The 17,740-nt window shown below is 36.0% G+C and overlaps 1 protein-coding gene and 1 long non-coding RNA gene across 2 annotated transcripts; one reads left to right on the top strand and one right to left on the bottom strand.

Moving 5' to 3' along the window:
* On the top strand, positions 3,156-16,024 carry LOC109829153. Its single transcript, XM_020396291.1, has 9 exons — positions 3,156-3,224; positions 3,300-3,347; positions 3,692-3,751; positions 3,981-4,077; positions 4,319-4,554; positions 15,240-15,446; positions 15,539-15,646; positions 15,721-15,834; positions 15,919-16,024. Exons 3-8 carry the CDS (start codon positions 3,731-3,733, stop codon positions 15,775-15,777), a joined length of 726 nt encoding a protein of 241 aa, XP_020251880.1. The 5' UTR covers positions 3,156-3,224; positions 3,300-3,347; positions 3,692-3,730; the 3' UTR covers positions 15,778-15,834; positions 15,919-16,024.
* Positions 6,646-7,970, bottom strand: LOC109829155. Its single transcript, XR_002243981.1, has 3 exons — positions 7,653-7,970; positions 7,419-7,447; positions 6,646-6,730 (listed from the first exon to the last, which is right to left on the bottom strand). It is a non-coding gene; the product is annotated as an uncharacterized LOC109829155 (long non-coding RNA).

Here is a 17,740-nt window from a genome sequence, read left to right on the forward strand (position 1 = left end):
ATAAGTATTGGCGACGAATTCTATCCGTCACCAATGTTCCGTCGCCAATACTTATTAGCGACAGATTTAATCCGTCACCAACAAGTATTGGCGACGGAAATGATGCGTCGCCAATACGTATTAGCGACGGAATTGATCCGTCACCAATGTTTCGTCGCCAATACTTATTGGTGACGGATCGAATTCGTCGCCAATAAGTATTGGCGGCGAATCGAATCTGTCGCCAATAAGTATTGGCGACGAATGTGTTCTGTCACCAATGTTTCATCGCCAATACTTATTGGCGACAGATTCGATCCGTCGCCAATAAACATTGGCGACGAATTCTATCTGTCGCCAATAAGTATTGGTGACGAATTCTATCCGCCGCCAATGTTCCGTCACCAATACTTATTAGCGACAGATTCTATTCGTCGTCAATAAGTATTGACGACGAAAATGTTGCGGTGCCAATACATATTGGCGACGGAATAGATCCGTCGCCAATGTTCCGTCGCCAATACTTATTGGCGACGGATTGAATTCGTCGCCAATAAGTATTCGCGACGGATCGAATCTGTCGCCAATAAGTATTGGCGACGAATGTGATCCGTCACCAATGTTTCGTCGCCAATACTTATTGGCGACGGATTCTATCCGTCGCCAATACACATTGGTGGCGAATTCGATCCGTCGCCAATAAGTATTAGCGATGGATTCGAGTCGTCGCTAATGTTCCGTCGCTAATACTTATTGGCAACAGATTCGAATACGTCGCCAGTACTTATTGACGACAAATCAAATCTGTCACCAATGTCCGTCGCCACCGTAAAAAATTAACATTAGTGATTGATTATCCCATTGTTAATGAGTGGCCCTACAAAAAATTAAGAATTATTTTAATATTAGTCCCTCAAATCTATAATATTTTAAATGTAGTCCAATACTATTTTGTTCCACGCAGGTAGATGATAGCTTGAGAGCTGAGGACGTGAAAGTCTACTATGATCCAGGACAGTTGTTTGGTGGCCTTCTCAAGGGCCCCCTGCTCCCCTCTAGCGTCATCGTCGAGGAGGCTGTAGCCGCAACTTTGTCGCTGGAGGCATGTCCCTACTTTAGGGAGAAGTGATATATACTTCCTGAATTTGAATTTGCTTGTAGAACGAATCTAGTAGTTTTCTCGTTAATAAATGAATGGAATTAGTGGAAATACCTTTTGCTTGTTTAAAAATTAGTGGAATTAATAAGCAATATAAGAGGGTGGTTTTCTAGTCATATTTTTATACTTTCAAGAAAACCAATCTAAAGATAACCACTAACAGGTAGAAAACTGAGCATTGACGACGGGGTATTGGCGACATATTTGAAATCCATCGCCAATACAAACATTTGCGATGGAAAGATATATATGTTATCAGATTCTTATGTTAAAATATTTTTAATTAATTAGGAATTCTATGTTAGTTTTTAAATTTATTTATTTTTATTCTTTATGCTAGTAGATTCGATGAACTCCACTACTCTGTGCTTCATTTATGGATGGACTTGACCCTGTAAACATCATTAATGAATCTGAGAGGAGATAAATTAGATTTAATCACTAAAAACCGGATGAAAATAGTTTGGATAGAGTTCTCTTGGAGTTTTTTATAAGGTTAAGAGGAGAAAGAGCCGTCAAAATTGAGTTCGAGCGAATATGATATAACAGGTCCTATGTTCGAACTCTTGGATCGCCAATACTTTCTTTTTTTTGAAATTTTTACATATATACCCAAGCATTGTATATATTTGTAAATACCCCCCAAAAGCATCATTTTACTAATTTCCCCCTCTAAATTGTCTTTGCCATTTAAGCTAATGTCTCAAATTGAACGAAGATTTAATGACCAAGAAAATCGAATACATATTTGGTTAATTTCTATTTGTTTATGAGTTTAATAACTAATAGCTATTCATTTATTGTTAAATGAGATAGCGAATCAAATTTGATCGAATAGCTAGATGAATAATAACTAAACAATTTATTGATTATTTGGTTCACTTCCACCCCTACCTCTAGGCTCATGAAACACATCTACGTACTATTATTGTTTAAGACGCATATATTGCTATTGTCTGAGAAAAGTTATTCCTAGGTATTCTACCCCGATACTAATGCTGTAATAATTAACAATATGGTTTGTTATACATAAATTAAAAGTCAAGGGAAACTAGTAATAATAGTTAGATTTAAAAGAATATTTCTTTAAATATAACTGGTGTTAACCAGGGGACCTAATAGTAAATATTGTGATGATTTGAGGGATGTAATAGAAATTTCCATGATTTGAGTGAGTAAATTTGAAATATTGAAGATAGCCAATCGGACTAATTTTAAAACGGGTTAACTTATCATACCAGAACTTATCATACCAGAACTTATCAACTAGATCCAAACGGGTTAACTTCTTATAATTAAAAGTCAAGGAAAACTAATAATAATAGTTAGATTTGAAAGAATATTTCTTTAAATATAACCGGTGTTAACCAGGGGATCTAAATCCCTTGAAACTATCATCTAGTTGCCGAAACGGCCTATCAAATTTGACAAGATAGCATACATGCATCTATTCATACACTAATGATAGACAGATCGATCACAAGCATGTGAATGACACTGCAATTTATTATTAAGCAACTGATACTAAACTTGATTTGCACCATGCTTAATGGAGAGTTGTTGTAAACTTTTCCTACAAAATGACAAATATATGGTGAAAGAGATGTCAACTTCCTACAAAATCAGACGATTACCTTAACATACCCTGGATGCACAAATTGTGTGCGAGATTTACAATGTTGTTATAAATTACCAACTTTTGAGGGGCTAAAATATAAATATGAAAGACCTAATTATCTAAACCTAAACGTTTGATTATTCATCTCCCAAACCCTCTCAGTACCCGCAGTCTCTCCCAAAGCCCAGATGCTCGCTCCCGTCCCCTCGAGCGCGCGGACCCCGCCGTGGAAGCCAGCCGTCCTCCCCAGAGCCTGACATGCCGCCGGCCGGTTTCCTTGGACTGCCGCGACATCTCGCCCCCCTCGATCTGCGTCTCCCCGCCTTGACCCGCCCGACGTCCCCCACACATCCTCCGTCTCCCCGCCCGTTGGATCTGCCACGACAAAAAAGCGCGCCCTCGACGACCCGCCGCCGCACGCCGCCCTCGACCAGCCAACCCGCCGCCCTCGACCAGCCGCTTAGAGAGGTTTTTTCAATTTTTTTTAATAAATTATTGTGTTATTGCTCATATGGATTTGTTGTTGTATCATTGATGTTGTAGATAGGTATTTCCTCAGTTGAGTTATTTCCTGCAGTTCCGCTTAGAGAGGTATTTCCTCAGTTGAGTCATATGGATTTGTTGTTGCTCAAATGAATTTGATGTTGTTGTTTTGTTTTAAAGATGGGAGTCATGTCCCATGTAAAAACATGCTGAATTTGATTTTTCTCCTCAGTTGAGTTAGACCTTATTGCTGATAAATTCATTTATCCATTTTATATATATTTCATATCACAATAATTTGTAGCTTTTATATTTTTCATCTTTAACAAATAGATAGATATTTATTCACAGAATACGTACGCATCCGGTATGCATATTCAATTTTTGTTTTAAGTAAGTTGTATATTTGATATAAATATGCATTATATTTACTATTTTGTTTATTTATTTAGGATCGTCCTCACGACCATCTCGGAGTCAGTTATCTCTACATGGATCCTCACCAATTGAAGGTATAAAATTTGCTTGCTTTATTCAGTTTGAACTTTCTGTGCATGTAATTACCTTAATTGATAAATTTATATGCTCATTTCTTATTTTATAATTTGTTAGATATTGCGGTGACATCTCAAATGGGTACACCGCAACATCAAGACGTATTACCAAGTATAGGTATTATACATTTGTAATATATTTTAATGTAATGTAATGATATTTTATATTCCTAATAAATATTTGCAGACAATGCTTGCGATGGATCTGGTGATGATGAGATCGAGCACGAGAGGATGTCTGTATCTTCTCAGTCAGAGATGGCATGTCTCCGCCCATGGACTCCGTCAGTATCTCGCATCCCTCTACCAGAAAAAGCTATTGAATTACAAAAAAAATGTGATATGAACTACAAATTGAAGAGAGATGATATTAAAAGAAAGGAGCGTGCCATAAAACAGAGACTAGATAAAGCTATGTCAGATCTAATGAGGGAAAAATGTAATAATTTCGTTTAAACTTTGGATAATTTATACTTATTTGCTTACTTAAGTGTATAAGAAATTTATTTCTCTTTGACTTTGTAGGCCAAAAAGATTATGAGAAACCCGGTAGGCATGGGAGTGAGGAAAAGACGAAAGTACCTCCGAAAGGGTACCGGGGCATTTTGGAGTGGAAAGACAACATTCCTGTTGGGGATTGGGCTGTCAGATTTAATAACTTCATTGGCTATTTAATAAGAGATCCACGCTCTATTAATATTGCTCATAATTTTGAGGAGCAAGAATTTAAATGCATAAAAAAGATTTGGGAGAAGTTCATGGTAATTATTTAATATACTGCTGCTTATTTTGTTTACAACTAGTTGGATTGCACGTGCAATGCACGTGGTTATTTTTTTATTTTTTATTTTAAATTTTTAATTTTATTTATAATTTTTTGTTAAAACGTTATGTAATTTAAGTAATTGATAAAAATATAGACATAATCTAAACATTATTGTATTTAACTAATTGTACTTCTGAGTTGATGTCGGACCATTCAATGGTTTTGGAGAACAATCTCCTGATTGCACTGATGCATGCATTTCTAGTATGGTCTTGTCCAATAAATTTATAGAAGCTACATTTGTTTATATTTTCTTCTTGTTTTTTTTAAAGCTCAATGGCTTACATCATAGAAACTTTCACAAACATAGTACGAAGTCTACAAAATTTTAAAAAAATTGCTTGTTAGAGGGAATATTCTTGTTTTTTTCATCAAGCAAGTTATTGTCTTATTGATCACACAGAAACTACTATTTGTTATTTTTTATTTTCCTACATGGTCATAAACAAGTTGCTTATAGCAAGCAGATTTAAACATATGTTAGAAGCAGTATTATATGATAAGGTGCTAACGTGCAGGATGTAATCTGCCCTTTGCTACTTCTTGCTGGACGACACCTAAAACCATGCATGTGAGGATTCAGGAAAGGAGATCAGATGCATATGCATGTCTACATGGCAATTTGATATTTGAGACCACAACACACTTGCAGTAGTCAAGTCTATGGACTACAAAGGGATACGCCAAATGTATTGCAAAAGTATCAGTATAACATCATATGAATAAATTGTATTGCAAGTAATATAGTAAAAGATGGAAATATGATTTTATGTTACGGAGCTCATGTGATTTTAAATTTTGTGACATGATAAAAGAAACATATATTGTTCCAAACTTGATAAAACAACTTGTTTAGATTTATTGTTGTTTTTTTCTAAAAAAAATTGAATTGGGGGAGATAAATGTAATTTACAAGTAAATAACATTTTGACATAATTTAGCATGGAATGTAAACTTTAGGAGAGAAAGCAATTTGAGGGGCAAATTTAAAATATAATGATTTGGGGACTTGACGAAAGAGCAATTTGAAGGGCAAATTTAAAAGTAAATGATTTGAGGGGTAAATTGACAAGTTCCCATGACTTAACTGTATATATTCAAAAACCACTTTCAAAAATATACAGAAGCAATATATGTCAGATAAGTTATTTTCATAATATGCTACCAAAAAAATTCAGTAGACTTCTTTATAAGTAAAACCAACGTTAAACATGCTCAATAGTTAATAGACTCAATATGCAAAAAAAAAAATTCCCACTCACTGAAAACATAAGGCTGCAATCTAGCTTCTATTATAATAGGATATAAGCTACACATTGATATAACTTACGTTTAGGTAAAACGCTTTGTGCGAGTTCAACCTCCACAATGGTCAATGGCGACATACCACAAGCACGATAAAGCAAAACACTTAATTTAGGCCTTGCAACTTCATCCAATAAATAAACTCGCGTACGATAGTCAGGAATATAAAAACTACATTTCAAATTAATGCTGCTACATATGAGTATTAAATTATATCCCCAAGTCCAATTGTATTTTCCATGAACATACATATTTAAATTTCAATGTTTAAAAAGTCAACGTTCAACGAGCAAATATTAATCGCTGAATCATCGAAGAAGCCCATAAAGAACAGCTGAAGTAATGAATACTAGTACAGGTTCTTGACCACCTCAACAAACCTGAGAAGAGATACGGCTCATGTGCCATTCTCAATAGTTGAATCTCATAGGAGCAACAGCCTCTAAAATAGAGCAAATGCTCGTCGCTAAATTAGAATTTGCAGATCCGGCTTAAAGATTTCTTGAAATTGCAATAACACCCCTCAATTTACCAGAAGGCTGAAAGCCATTGCAAAGGAGATCTAAGAGAAGGCTGATAGCAAATACGGAGTTCTGATTTGTCTTCAAGATCTTGAGACAAACTTCTTGGATTTGATTATCAATTCCTAAAAGTTCAGTCTTGCCTTGGTACAAGCCTCGAAGATATCTCCATGGGCTTTAATTCTCATGGTTTGCTAAGATTGCTAAGATTGTATAAACTACCTCAGATTCTCGCATGGCTCGAAGGCCTCCTTGAAGTGGAGATCTTGAGATCACGAAGTACCTCTGTTACAAAATAGTAAGCGCACAAAGAATATTTGTCAGGTAAAAGCAAAAAAGGTAGAATCAAAGTCAGAAACGAAAAGAAAACAGATGCAAAGCACATAATCGAGTTTGAATATTACATGTGTGTCAATTATTGAGTTTGAATATTACATGCTTTCTTAACTTGACATATCTCGTACTATATATATATTTGAGACCAGCCTTGCTTTTGGTCATGTGTGTCAATTTTAAAACGCCCGGAACTATCCTCATAACTTAAATTTCTTCCTAACTCATCTGATGAACAAATTTGTAAAAATGCAAAAGTAAAAACAATAAGCAATGTTTTTAATAAGTTTAAAAAACATGTTCTACAGATCACGTGTTCAACTTTCAAGAATCCAAAAACTACCCCTGACCACTTAAAATCATTTTTGACGCTTATAAAAAATCCTTTTTAATTAAACTGAGGAACAAACGTAGCAAATTTTAAAAACAAATTTAGTAAAAACAGATGTTCCACGTACTTTTATGCAAAGTAGTTCATAATTTAAGAAGCAAAGTATAAATAGTTGTTATTGTAAAGATAATTATATACTAATACTTTCAGAACAAAACTGAATCCCACTGATAGCTAAAACCTTTTAGAGTAGTTGAAAAATAACTTGCACAATTGAAAGTCGCATCATAACTATGAAAAGTAACTTACGCAGTTGAAAACTGCAGTTGCTCCAGGTCCTACATCATAAGTAAACAGTCATTTAGACAAGTAAAATAACCACAAAGGGGAGGAGAAACACTAAAATCTACAAATGGTTCCTGAAGTAGTTACACGAGAAACAAATTCAAATATAAAATTGAAAAGAGGGTGAGAAAACAAAATGAAAATAATATATAAAAGGAGAAAATAATCCAGATTTTAATTTTGTAGGCTAGTGCAAACCTATTTCTAAATCATGCCATGGTTGAGCGCAGCAATATACTTTTTCGACATTGATGAAAGGATACACTCATTGAGTGCAACATGAGGGAAACTCGAGTGACCACTTCCTTCTCTACCACCCATATCTGAGGTCACAAACATAAGAACGATGTTATTTTTATTGCATAACATGAGCTACTGTGGTATATAACAGACACATTAATGCCAACTCTTAAGAATTCATTAGAAGGAAATGCTAATATTGTAGTCGTGTATTTTCCGCTACCTTCAGCAAGACACAGATAACACGAATACAACCAAACAATTGTAATATGTATGCCTTATGAATGAATGCAAAGTAATAATTGTAAACATTTTATTATATTCATGTTTACTTGCATCCTCAGAAAACATTTTCATACCAAATATGTACATCAATCATGAGAATAGCCAAAAACAACATGCTAGCCTCAGTATATTTCTGAGAATAGTGAAATAATGCAGCTATTAGTTCAATAAACTGAGCATATAATGCAACAGTTTTATAAGGAATTTAGTAACATCAAATTTTTTATTTCTTGTTGTAACCCATAGCATGTTGGAAATGTTGAACAGTAAGGACTTTCAAGCTTCTCACTTCAACTATCTATATCCTGCCTTATAGAAGGGGCTTTGTTCTACTCCGTAAAGGCATAACCTTCATGGCAGGAAGTTAACCTTGAGTGTTTTACAAAGGTACAATTTGTCAAACAAAAAAGTAGCAACAATGAATTTCAGGCCATCAAATGCTAGAAATAAATGAAAATTCTTTGAAACTGGATTTAGCACTCCTTTAACATGAGACAAACTGCATATATTTTAAAAAATTCCGTGAATAAGATATAATTCTTCAAGCATGAATAGTTTGTAGTAAAAAGGAAAAAAATTTGTGATGCAATGGTTTTGTAACGCTATACAGGTTATCCCTCATTTTGTGAAACAGAACAAACTTATCTCACTTCTAGCAGAGCTGTCAATCAAAACAAATGGTCTTATAGTAGGTGGTTGAATAGGAAGAAGTTGTAATATCATTCAATCCGGGCGATCATCTTTCGGTATGAAACCTAGTAGTATGCAATCTTCATTGATTATTCTTTTAAAAACACTGAGAACCTGGCCATGTCATAAAACAGAAACAAATAAATTTGGGCTACTAAAAGAAATAATTTACAATAACAATTTTGTAAAATAAGCTACCTTCTTTATAGAAAGCTATTGTTTCCTTTCAACAGGTTCAGGAAGTTGTGCTTGGTCATCATATATCTTGCAAATGACTCATCAACAATAGTTTGTGTGCAGTATAGATAAGTAAAAAATAGTTGACATGAAAATTTAAAGTAATAAAGTGAACTATTCTCTGAATATGTATTTATATTCACATTATGAGAAAATGTTAAATTATTAAATCTAGACGTAAAAGTGTATTACAAAATTGCACATCATTTCACACAATGTTTTAAAAAGATGACACGAAACAAAGGAGGCTTATTAGAAATTTACTAAAATACTATTAATGAGGAATATATTTCTTGTCCACGTTATGTGTGCATGTACTAAATTTGTAGAAAAAACAATAACTAACCCATTTCCATTTGAAAATACAAAAAAAATGACAGAATTTGTAGAAAAAAAAATTAATGGGAACACATAATGGCTCAGTATAGATAGGAAGCTACTTCACAACAGTAGATATAATGGCTCAATATAATTGAAGAAATGGGAGCACATGATGGTTTAGAATCAAATTCAACAGAAAGAAGTTAAGTCACGAAAACATATTCTCTTATAAGATAGACAAGGAACTACCTGGTGCATTTCATAGCCGACAAGGAATTAAACAAGAACTTAATAAAGTTCTACTTCTTGTTCATAGAAAAACATTCAGCAGGCATGTTCATAGAAGTAGGAAAGACGTTTGTTTACCATGAAAACAAATCAATAACCAAATTAACGAGTTAATAAATTTCTGACTTAATAAGTTTCTGCTCAAGAAAGTTCTCAGCAAGCCACCATTTCTACTTCACTACATTTTTGTGTGTAAACCACCTTATCTACTTCACTACGTTTTTGTGCGTGCGCGTGAGTAGAATTCATTTAAAGAAGCTGGGTAGGAACTCTGACGAAGTGCACTCCAAAGAAAAGGAAAGCTTCCATCATCACAGAGAAAAGAAGGCATAAATATGCCATCTTTTCTCGACTAAGAAGCAACATGGCCAAGTTATGGTTTTTAAGGTTTTATCAATGATATACTGAGGAGGTACCTGTAGTTCTAAATTTGTTCCTTAATAACTAGTCCTATGAAATATTTTATTAAAATGGGAGAAATATTTTGCAGCCACAGAAAAACGTTTATTGTGTTCTTAACAGATGCAGGGGTTAAATTCTTCTTGCATTCAAACAGCTGAGAACTGTGCTTCAGGTTTTTCTTCTTAAGGTGCGCCAACTTGAAGGACAAACTCATTATGACAATTAGACATTTTCTATCCCTGTAAATGTTTTGCAAGTTCTCCCTTCATTCTTCCGTCTCTTTACGTTTTTATTGTTAAAAAGTTTGTCCCCAGAATCTGCTGCTGCTTCATGCCATGCTGGTTCAAGCATAACTTAGAGGTTTTTTAATGCAACTATTATCTGCTTTACATGATATCTACATAGTAGACATTGCAAGTTCACGTATCATTAAGTTTACTAAATTGTGAATTCATCTCTAGATGTGTTTGGAGCATTCATTGTTCATATAGGATTCATAGATATGAACCTGTGTATATTTATGTTTTGCCCATAATATCTACTTTTTTTGCTCCTATTTATCTAAATGTTATCTCCTTGTGTACACAGTGGCTGTTATTTGCTCTATGAGCTGAGAAAAGCAAGTCCTAAATTGTTGACTCATGCTTAGTGAATATGGGTGATGAAGGTGGTGAGGATGGAGAAGAGGAGCATGGTGAGACCTTATGTTGCGCCTGTGGAGATAACTACGCATCTGATGAGTTTTGGATTTGCTGTGATATCTGTGAGAAGTGGTTTCATGGCAAATGTGTGAAGATCACCCCGGCTCGTGCTGAGCATATTAGGCAGTACAAGTGCCATTCTTGCACCGACACCAGCAGCAACAAGCGATTTTGTGGATCCTGAGAATACATTAGGGCTGTGGACAGGTTTGTGCTTCTAATGACTCTAACTTGTAACAATGCTCAGTTAGCTGTTCTTAATAGTTGGTCAGTCACAATCTGTATTTTTACGTTGTAGTTAATGTAGCATTTAGTAATGTATCAATGGTTAGCAAAACACCTAAGGTCTATTTTTCCTGCTGCTTTACGCTAGTTCCCTCAGAATCATCTTTATCTATTCATTATCAAGAGGTTCATATTATTATCTGTTTTATATCTGTTTTTTGGGTGCTAATCTGTTGGTGGCTTTACCATAGGTTCATGTTCTATTAGTGATTCTGAAGCAAACTTTTCAGAAATGTGGTGATTGATGCATGTGATGTTTGTTTATTAACATTTTATAGGTTGGTTAAAGTTGTAGCTAAGAATAACAGTAGTATAAAAATACAATACATGGGTTCAGCTAACTATGGATTGCATGTATATGGAGTTCTTACAGGAGAAGATGGATTGTGCACCAAAGTGAACTCATCCCTATTGAATAACATGTAACTATCATTTACCATTCAAATAAGCATCCATTTTGTGCATATAAATACAATTTGCTATACCAAAGTGAACTCATCCCTATTGAATAACATGTAACTACCATTTACCATTCAAATATTCATGTTACATGCAGATAGTGGTTTGTCTGTGCTGAATTACAATAGCATAAAGATGCAGAACAGGATTAGTATTTTTTACATGGGTACAATCATGGGCTTGGTCTAATGGTCAATACTAATGCTGCTAGATTACGAGAAGTATAGTCTTGGAGTTCAGCTAACTGCAGATTGTGAGTATTCGCGGAGTTCTTGTAGGACATGGGGTGTCCATAAGACTGTAATGAATCTATCCCTATTATATCACAAATAACTACCTTTTTACCATGCACTCCCTTGATCATTTCTCACTTAGATCACCTTTTTTCACTTCTATTTCCATCAAATTGCCTCAAGTTCATACTTGTTAACAAATCACAGATGTTCCTCTAGAAAATGAAGTTTCTTCAACTCATACCACAAAAAGAATCATCAAATCTCCACACCATCCAATATGACTACTCTTGTATGTGTAGTTATTTTGCCATTGTCATCAAAAAAGTTCCAACTAAAAGCTTCAGCCCAAAGTCAGGGTTAGAATACGATGGTCTTAATTCAATACTCGTTAAACTTCTAGGACAGTAAACCTAAATTTTGTCGTACAATTAATCATATATAGACCACCAGTTTAACATCATATAGAAATCTAATGACCAAAGTATCATACTTAGAAAGGCAAATAGAAGATTCGAGAGGGCGAATCCTATGAGCAAGAAGATGCACGAACACGTAGAAAAGCTAGGAAACTTGCAATCTTTTTTCTTATTAAAGGATTTGTAATAGTTTTAATTTTAATATATTTTAATGTTACAGGCAGTGTCAGCTTATATACTACTTCCTTCAGTTGATCATACTCCTTTTAAAAGAGGGAGTTTGTGGAAAAACTTTTCAAGGACTATATTACCCCTATTCTTTTTTAATATTACATTCTAATACTAGCTAAACTAAATTAATTATCATTGTTAATTAATTATATTATATATCACTTTAAGTTTGTATAATTTGGTCCCTAAAACTTTCAACATTATTGTAAAACTATACATCATATTAATTATTAGTAATGTATAATAATAATTGCATGTCAATAAAATATTTATAGAAAGAGTAAAAAACATAGAATTGTCCTAAAATTCTAAAATTATACTATGAAACTTATATAGAAAAATTACAAAGAGCATTTTTATGTTTAGATAACAGGAAGAAGGTATAAATATTAACTTTTAGACAATATTAGGATATTTAAGTGAGCAAGATACGTTATCTAAAATTTTAAAAAAAAGTGCAGAAAGATACAAGTGGAGGTATATAAGTATAATTTTGGTAAACTATAAGGTATTTAAGTTCAGTTAAGACAATAAAAGATTTGAGACCTTTGTTATCTACAAACAATAGTATATGATCCCATTGATAAATAATACTCATCATACAATATGAGGTCAGATGCTTAGCTTATATTTATATAGTAGAAGAGATGTGGAAAAATTAAAGCATCATATTTTGAATGAGTCTCAAGATTTTAAATTATTTCATGAAAGTATATACTTCTCTTAGAAAACTTTAGAAGAGGCTTTGGAAGGTCTACTACAAAATATTAGACATCAAATGAATATTGAACAAATAAATCCATGATATCAGATTGTAAAAATTAGGAATATGTATGTAATACTAGGTGTCATACAAGATTATATTCATACATAACATGACATTGTAATATCTAATCTAATATATTAATAAATTTTAAACATAAGAATTTGCATCAATACTATGACGCCCTTGGTTTCACACAAGGCTGTAGTCTAAGGTGAACTCAAAGATGTCAAACATGTCATGCACCCAACACTGTTCAATAAAATATTTCACTATCATAGTAATATCTCTCTATTAGAATCAAATACAAGAAGTGATGGTACAAGCAGATATAGTAAAGATGATAATACAAGGAGCACAATATAGAGGAGAGATCTAATAACATTTATAATTATGTTCCAACAAAAGAAAAGAAGTGCATCTAATAAACCAAAATAAAGATAATGAATCTCTAATACAAAAGAGTCAACTGAAAAAGTATATAGACACTCAGCCTCTAAAATGAAGTACATCCCTATAAGACTAAAAACAATAAAATATCCATTGTGGAGTGCCTACTAACTATCTACTAATAAATGATGGCAAACTATGCCGAGTCTCCGTCAACCTGTGACTTTCCGAACCCCTGACTTGCTGCCTAAAAAAGATGGAAACAACGAGCGTCAAATCACTAACAAGAACATCTCCACCGTCCCCAGGGAAAAATGGGTAAGGTGTATAAAAATACAAGTTATAGCATATATAAATATATAAATATACTACATCCTGAACTAAGAGGAATTAATATTTAGAAACTCACAACATGAGAATGAGTACGTTGAGCGAAATAATCCAAATAAGAAAACCCTCATATATATACCATGTATCTCAAATTGTGGATCACTAAATATTAACTCCAAAATCCTATGAATAAAATAATTAACAAAGAACAATACATTACCAAGCCTCATCCATAACAAATCATATCATAACGACTCATATTTTCCTCGGGTAGTTGGCTGGGAACAAAAATAAATATTCGGTAAAAGATCTTTTCTAGGATACATAGTACATAACAAACCATAACCTTATACTCTACCCTCAAGGTAGGTAACACGGGAGCAAATTTATAATTTTATGTGATTCATTACCTTACTCGAACACCCTACGAAGTATAGGCATATCAGCCTAATCCGAAACCACTGCTAGAAAATGAACTATTACCGACGGTCCTTTAGCGACGGAATTTTCCGTCGCTATAAGTTAGGTTATAGCGACGGAATTTTCCGTCGCTATTTTTCCGTCGGCAAAAAAGTTTTACCGACGGAAATTTCACTATTGGCGACGGAAAATTTCCGTCGCCATTAATTTCCTGACATAATTTTTTTTTCAGGAAATTTCCTGACAAAATTTCCGTCGCTTTTTTTTGGGTTTTAGCGACGGAATTTCCGTCGCTAATTTCCGTCGCTAAAACCCAAAAGTTAGAAAAAATTTGGGCGCGGGCGTGCCCAAAAATTTGGGCAGCCCGCGCCCGAGAGAGGGATTTTCCCCCAAATCCCTCTCTCATTTCCCCCTCTCTCTTCATTTCCCCTCCCCTAGCTCCCTCTCCTCATCCCCCCTTTCTCTTGTTGGCTTCTCAACCGCCGCCGCCGCCTACTGGGCACCGTCGCCACCTGCTGGACCACCGCCTCCTCCGATCCCTCGTCGACGACGGTTTCTCCGGCGATGTTGGCACCATCGAGGCTCGCTGGAGGGTTAGGAGGAGCTTGAGCTTGGTGGGGTTTTTGGTTGCTTGTGGAGTTTCGGGGTTTCTTGCGGCGGTGGCGGTTTGTGGGAGGAGGGAGCTGGCTGAGGTTTGTGGGCCTAGGTTTTGGGGAAGGGAACATTTGGGAAGGCCTATAAGGCCGTGCTTGAAATAGGAATGGTGGTGGCTGTGAAGAGACTGAAGGATGTGAATCTGAGTGCGAGGGAGTTTAAGGAGACATTTGAGGGGATTGGGACTATGGATCATCCTAACTTGGTGCCTTTGAAAGCTTAGGCTTCGTCGGAGAAGGTAAAACGATGAACTCTTCGGCTACGGCGGAGAGGAATTCGTAACCGATGTGTGAAATTCCCGATGTTAATGACGAATTTTCTGTAACGGTGGGAGAAATTAGGTATATCTAATTTGGTTGAAGGTTAATTTGGGAATGGGGTTTACAATTCACAATGATTATTCTTATAGTGTAATTTTTTTGCCATGTAACTTGCAGGATCATTATTGTCTTGAAGACAACCCAGAGTCTTGGGATTATGTTATCCCGAAAATGGCCAAGCTTATTCGGGGTTGGAAGAGTGATCTAAAGAAAAGATATTTCACAAATTTATCTACTGATTGGAAGATGATCTATGAGCTTGATAAGAAAGTTCCTCCATTTAATTGGATGACTCTCATTATCGAGTGGGAGGGTGAGAAGAAGGTAGTTTATTTTTAATTTATGACATTATCATCACGTTATTTTTCATTTATATATTATCATCGCACATACTAAAAAAATACTTTATTTTGTAGAAAATATGTGAAACGGCATTGGCGAATCGTAGATCAAAGCTATACGATCACTTTTTAGGAGCTACTTCTTATGCTCAGATCGAGCATAAGTATTTGAGCGAAAACCCGGTATGATCATATTATTAAAACTGATTTCATGTGATTAGTTTCCTACATTTAATTTGGAATTTAATATATCACAGGACGCTTTGACTATGCCCCCGACTCTTCTGGCTAAAAGAGCTTATACACCACCCTAGGGCTATGAAAATGTTGATGGAAATGACAAAATGGTGGAGAAAATTAATGAATTGAACGTAAGTATAAGATTAATTTTACATTTGTATATACTTAATGATTTTTCATCAAAGTTTCTAATTTTTATGATATATGATATGCAGGCGGCGCTAGAAGCTTCTCAAAACGATGTCTTCACCCGTGTCACGCAGTCTCGAAGTACAGAGGACACTCCTGTAGAGCCTAACCGCATGACCAGAGACGAGTGGATGAAAGTTGTCGACGGAGCTTACGGTTTACACTCAAGAAAGAAAGGAAGAGTGCCTCTGTCAAGTACTAGAGTTAAGACACTCACCACCACCAATAAGCCTAGCAGCCAATCTGTGACATCGACGCGACACAGTGACACTGTTTGCGTCAAAAGTTGGTCTCGTTATGGAATTCATTATATCTTCAGTCGATTATAATAAATTCAAAGGAATAGTCTTTTTATAAGACCTCTTTTACACAACAAAATGAAAATTACAACTTCTTAGAAACAAACGCAGGATCGTTGTTTGGATCGTTGCTTGCGTGGGACTTTGCCTGTGCCGGGAGCGCTTTGACTCGTGGACCACCGAATCACAGATTCTGATTGAACCGTGAGGGGTTTAATGATTCTTCCTTCATTTATCGAAGTAAGAATTTGAAGTAATCTGCCCCCTCCTCTCTTGGATGCCCTCTAATCAGCCCCCCTTGGATGCTCTCTAATCAGCCCTCTTTTGTAACCGCCGTCCCACTACTTAAATACCATCTTTTTATGAGGTTAGTGGGCATGATTTTCGCTTGTAACTGCTTCCCCCACGTTCATAAGTGACCCCCAGCAGTTAATAAGCCATGTGGACTGCACAAAACTCGAGAAAACTATCAAAAATGACGTGTTCAGCTTCCCAGTGGCCGCGACAGTACGTGGTGTCGCGCATTGCCGCGGCAGTTACCACTGCCGCGCACCTCTTGAGTATTTTGGCTCTAACTTTCTCGTCCAATGTCGGAATGAGGTGATCCAAGATGCGTTGGAAAGCTGACGAAGAGATCTACAACTTTTGTCTTTTGAACTTCTTCATATTTGGATCATATCATAGCTTAAATGTGTAATATATTACCGCGGTAGTATACACTGCCGTGCACCTCCGATGTAGTTTGCGACCTCTCGGGTATTTTGGCTCTAACTTCCTCGTCCGATGTCAGAATGAGGTGATCCAAGATACGTTGGAAAGCTATCGAAGAGATCTACAACTTATCATTGGCGCTTCACTCTGTTTATTTGCGCGACACCTTGTACTGTTGCGCTATTGCCGCGGCAGTGTACACTGCCGCGCACCTTCGGTGTAGTTTGCGACCTCTCGGGTATTTTGGCTCTAACTTCCTCGTCCGATGTCGGAATGAGGTGATCCAAGATGCGTTGGAAAGCTATCGAAGAAATCTACAACTTCCCATTAGCGCTTCACTCTGTTTATTTGCGCGATACCTTGTACTGTCGCACTGTTACCGCGGCAGTGTACACTGTCGCGCACCTTCGGTGTAGTTTGCGACCTCTCGGGTATTTTGGCTCTAACTTCCTCGTCCGATGTCGGAATGAGGTGATCCAAGATGCATTGGAAAGCTATCGAAGAGCTCTAAAACTTCCCATTAGCGCTTCACTCTGTTTATTTGCGTGACACCTTATACTGTCGCGCTGTTGCCGCGGCAGTGTACACTGCCGCGCATCTTCGATGTAGTTTGCGACCTCTCGGGTATTTTGGCTCTAACTTCCTCGTCCGATGTCGGAATGAGGTGATCCAAGATGCGTTGGAAAGCTATCGAAGAGCTCTAAAACTTCCCATTAGCGCTTCACTCTGTTTATTTGCGTGACACCTTGTACTATCGCGCTGTTGCCGCGGCAGTGTACACTGCCGCGCACCTTCGATGTAGTTTGCGACCTCTCGGGTATTTTGGCTCTAACTTCCT

Source organism: Asparagus officinalis, chromosome 1, assembly GCF_001876935.1.
Source record: "Asparagus officinalis chromosome 1, Aspof.V1, whole genome shotgun sequence".
Classification (NCBI taxonomy): domain Eukaryota; kingdom Viridiplantae; phylum Streptophyta; class Magnoliopsida; order Asparagales; family Asparagaceae; genus Asparagus; species Asparagus officinalis.